General features: G+C 42.5%; 1 protein-coding gene across 1 annotated transcript; it reads right to left on the bottom strand.

Annotated features, from left to right (window-relative positions):
* Positions 1–844: 844 nt before the first annotated feature.
* LOC114192641 (transcription initiation factor TFIID subunit 8) lies at positions 845–2,614 on the bottom strand. Its single transcript, XM_028082417.1, has one exon. The coding sequence runs from the start codon at positions 2,165–2,167 to the stop codon at positions 1,115–1,117; it is 1,053 nt and encodes a 350-aa protein (XP_027938218.1). The 5' UTR covers positions 2,168–2,614; the 3' UTR covers positions 845–1,114.
* Between the last annotated feature and the right edge of the window lie 1,375 nt (positions 2,615–3,989).

The following is a 3,989-nucleotide window of genomic DNA, read 5'->3' as shown; positions in this document are numbered from 1 at the left end:
TACAAATTTCAATTTCAGTATATATATAGTATCGACAAATTGGGGCAGTGAAAAACATAGACTTTGACACCCGTATGAAGTATGCAAATTTAGGGTAGTAAAAAGTAGAACAGATATGAATCATATGATAGAATAGGAAGTATGTAAATGTAAAATAGAAAACTGGAAATATTGAAGTTGCAAAAAGACAGAGTAGAAGATGTTAAGAAATCTACGATCAAAATGGAAGGGAGTTGTTGACCTTCAACTCAAGAGAATAAATTTGTCACTATGTATAGCAAAGAGGAGAAATTATGTCCAGTGAACTTGAAATTGAGTCTTCTACTTCAACAGAAGAGGAAAACTTTGAAACCACAAACAGAAATAAAAAAGATTGGACAGTACCCACAATCACAAAGAACACCAGCTGTTGTGAAGAGAAACCAGACGATAAATAACAATGTTGCCATGTGGAAGATAAATTTGGAAGAGTACCGATGCTTCGTAACTGCAATTAGAGGAATAACAGACAGAAGCTGCAATTCAAGATCTCTAATCTTTCTTCTATTTTTGGGACCCAAAACAACAAGGTAGGTGTTTTTATTGTAAGAATATGCAACTGAACTCCCCCCACTCGGACCTACATTCAGCACACGAACCTGAACTCATGCGTTTGTCCGAGTCAATGAGATCCTTCTACGAGTTTACCAAATTGAGTTTGCTTGTGAGATCACTCAAACCAAGGTTCTGGGATTGTAAAATCACCTAAGTGTACTACTAAACTCGCAATCTTTATTACCATGATTATATCAACTGAGTGGTGCCTAAAAAAATAGCTATTTTTACATCATTACAATACTATCACTGCATAGAAAATTCAGTGTATTGATTCAATTGAATTTGGTGAGTAAAGTACAATATGAGAAGCGGACAGAAGAGCTTTTTGTTAAAAAATCCATTAACAAATTACAGCTACACTATCAAGAAAAGAAACAAATTGAACTGCTCTAAAAACATGTTAAGAATGATTCTACAAAGTCCTCACAAAGCATCGAAAGCCCTTAATTTCCAATCCACCCTCAGCCCTCTTTAACGCAAATCAACAACGCCCAAGTCCATAAATGCACTAATCAATCTACAACAGAGTGAGTTCCTGCGGGTTCTCCATAGACTGTTTGAGAATATACTCAGCCCTCCTTTTCTTATCATCCCTCTCATCTTCTCTCCCAACCAATGCCACCGTCCGTGACGCATCCTTATTCCGAATTCTCATATCCAACGACTCCCCAATGAACTTTTTCCCAGTCCTAAACTTAAAATGCACAGTAGGTCTCACAACAGGAAGCTCACTTCTTTCTCTCTCTCCCAACCCATCATCTTCATCACCACCCAACCCTCCACTCCCAAGCATCTCAATTGCCGGAGCAAACGCCTCCAACACCGAAACACGGTTCCTGTCACCAACATTACCCTCATCCAAAACTGAAACCTTAACAACCGGAGCAACATCTTTATCAACATCCTTATGGTCATCACCAACGCCTTGAGTTTCCAAAACAGTACTATCTGGTGAAGCGGATGTTCTTGCTTTAGCTTCCACTGAACCATTACGCAACAACAAACGTTTCTGCAAACTCAACAACGACCTCTCAGCCTTCCTACGCTGCCTAGCTTGTTCAATTTTATCTTCACGAGGATCAGAAACCCTCTCATTCCACACCGGAGTGTGAATATACGTATGCGGATCTGGCAAAGCCGGTAACCACGCGGGAATATGCTTCGACGGTGGAGTCTCCCCCATCTGATCAAAACTCGGAATGCGACGTCGTTCCTGAACGACCGGAAACCGAGGAATCGGTTGAGCGAACGGAACCTCGTCCGCCGATTCCACGAAACTCACGATATCTCTTACTCCGCCGGGGCAGGAGAAGGCTCGCGGCGCTCCCAGGTCCTCGAAGCCGCGAATCGCGTCGAAGACGGTGCACTGCGATCGGCCGGAGTGGTTCGCATGGGACTCCGCGGTTCTGCCTACGTCGAGGAGGTAGCGGATTGCGACGTCGACGAAGGCGTCCAGCGCAGAGGCAGTGGCGCCGTGGAACCCAGCGGCGTTGCAGAGCTGCGCCACCGCGAGACGTGCTGCGGCTCGGCCGTAGTCGTCCGGCGCGGCTCTTTCTCCGCCGTTGGTCATGGTTGGTCGGGGGCGCAATTAGGGTTTCCACGCGCGGCATTGTTCGCGTTCCATGGGGTTTGAATTTTTGACACGCTGCAATTGAAAAATGCCTCTTTCGGGAAACCAGTATGAAGAGATGAAAGAATTAAAGAAAACGAACGAAAATCTAGTTTGATTTATAGACCTTGCAAAGATGAGGGTGGTGGTGGTGATTGAGAGTGTTGGAGCAATGAAACTGAAGGTTAGTTTGGGAATGGAGTGAAAGGATAATTGGGTGGAAGAGTTGCTATTGAAAAGTTGGAGTGAGAATTGCGGAAGGAATGAGAATTCAAAGAATGGAGCGATCAAATGAAATGGAAGAAAATGAATGGGAAAGAAGGGAGCTGAGGAAGGTTTATATATAGAGTAGTGAGCTTGTTTTTTGGTCAATCAAAGCCACAGGAACTACTAGGAGCCTTTTGCCCACGCATTTTCGATTCTTTCTTTGTACATATAGATTTCGAATGCCATATGGGTTTCACTTTTCTGCATCATCTGTTAACTAAAATTTTATCATTATCCCGAATATTCAACCTATAAATATTTTCCTATAGTTTTTTTATCAAATATAATTAAATAAATATCAAATTCGATCAATTAGATCAAAGTTAAAATCATTATAAAAATGATGATTAAATATGTAGTCTAAAAATGATTTTATTTTATGGATTTGAGAGTTAAGTTTCTTGAAATGTAATACATTATAGAAAATCACAAAAAGAAATGAAATTGTAATCAATTTTGTGAATAGAAGAAAAATATCGAAAAGATCTAAATAAACTTTGTGAATATAAAATGAGATGAACCATTGAAATAAAACGAACATTTTTATTGGACATTTTAAATTGATTAAAATTTAAATATTCATATGAAAAAATAAATAAAAATATTGTTCCGGTACACTCAATAAGTCCTACATCGCTTAGAAGTCGACGTCAAGCGAAGTTTAAATACTCTTACCTCCTTCCACCCTCAGAGGCGCCTTTTAAGGACAAAACCGTGACGAAGCTAAAATGCTCCAAAGCGGACAATACCTCGGGAACGTGGTGGTTGTTCAAAACGATCAGATCCCAATGTATCCTCCTGATAATGGTGGGCAAGGGAAGTTGAAGGGGAGTTGTTGGTTCCCATGGTGGGAGCCAATGTTCCGATTTCGATTCAAGTTCATCCGGCAGCAATCGTTAGAAACGTATTGTTCGCTTTGGAACATTTTAGCTCCGTCACGGTTTTGTCCTTAAAAGGCGCCTCAGAGGGTGGAAGGAGGTAGAAGTATTTAAACTTCCCTTGACCTCGACTTTTAAGCGATGTGGGACTTATTGGGTGTACCGGAACAAGCCCCACAATCGAAGGCGGGGAGTTGTCGGTCCCCACAGTGGGCGCCAATGTTCCGATTCCGACCCAAGTTCGTTCGATATCCATCGTTAGGAATAATCACTACGTTCCGGAGGTATTGTCCGCTTTGGAGCATTTTAGCTCCGTCACGGTTTTATCATTAAAAGGCGTCTCGGAGGGTGGAAGGAGGTAGGAGTATTTAAACTTCGCTTGACCTCGACTTCTAAGCGATGTGGGTCTTAATTTGTGTACTGGAACAAGCCCCCCAGTCGAGGGCAAGGGAAGTTGAAGGGGAGTTGTCCGTCCCCACGGTGGGCGCCAAATGTTCCGATTCTGACCCAAGTTCGTCCGGCAACCCTCGTTAGGAACAACCACCACGTTCCCGAGGTATTGTCCACTTTGGAGCATTTTAGCTCCGTCACGGTTGTGTCTTTAAAAGGTGCCTCAGAGGGTGGAAGGAGGTAAGAGT

This window comes from Vigna unguiculata, chromosome 7 (genome assembly GCF_004118075.2).
Source record: "Vigna unguiculata cultivar IT97K-499-35 chromosome 7, ASM411807v1, whole genome shotgun sequence".
NCBI classification, from domain to species: Eukaryota; Viridiplantae; Streptophyta; class Magnoliopsida; order Fabales; family Fabaceae; genus Vigna; species Vigna unguiculata.
Note: the sequence above shows the minus strand (reverse complement) of the source record. Positions and strands in the feature narration are given on the sequence as shown.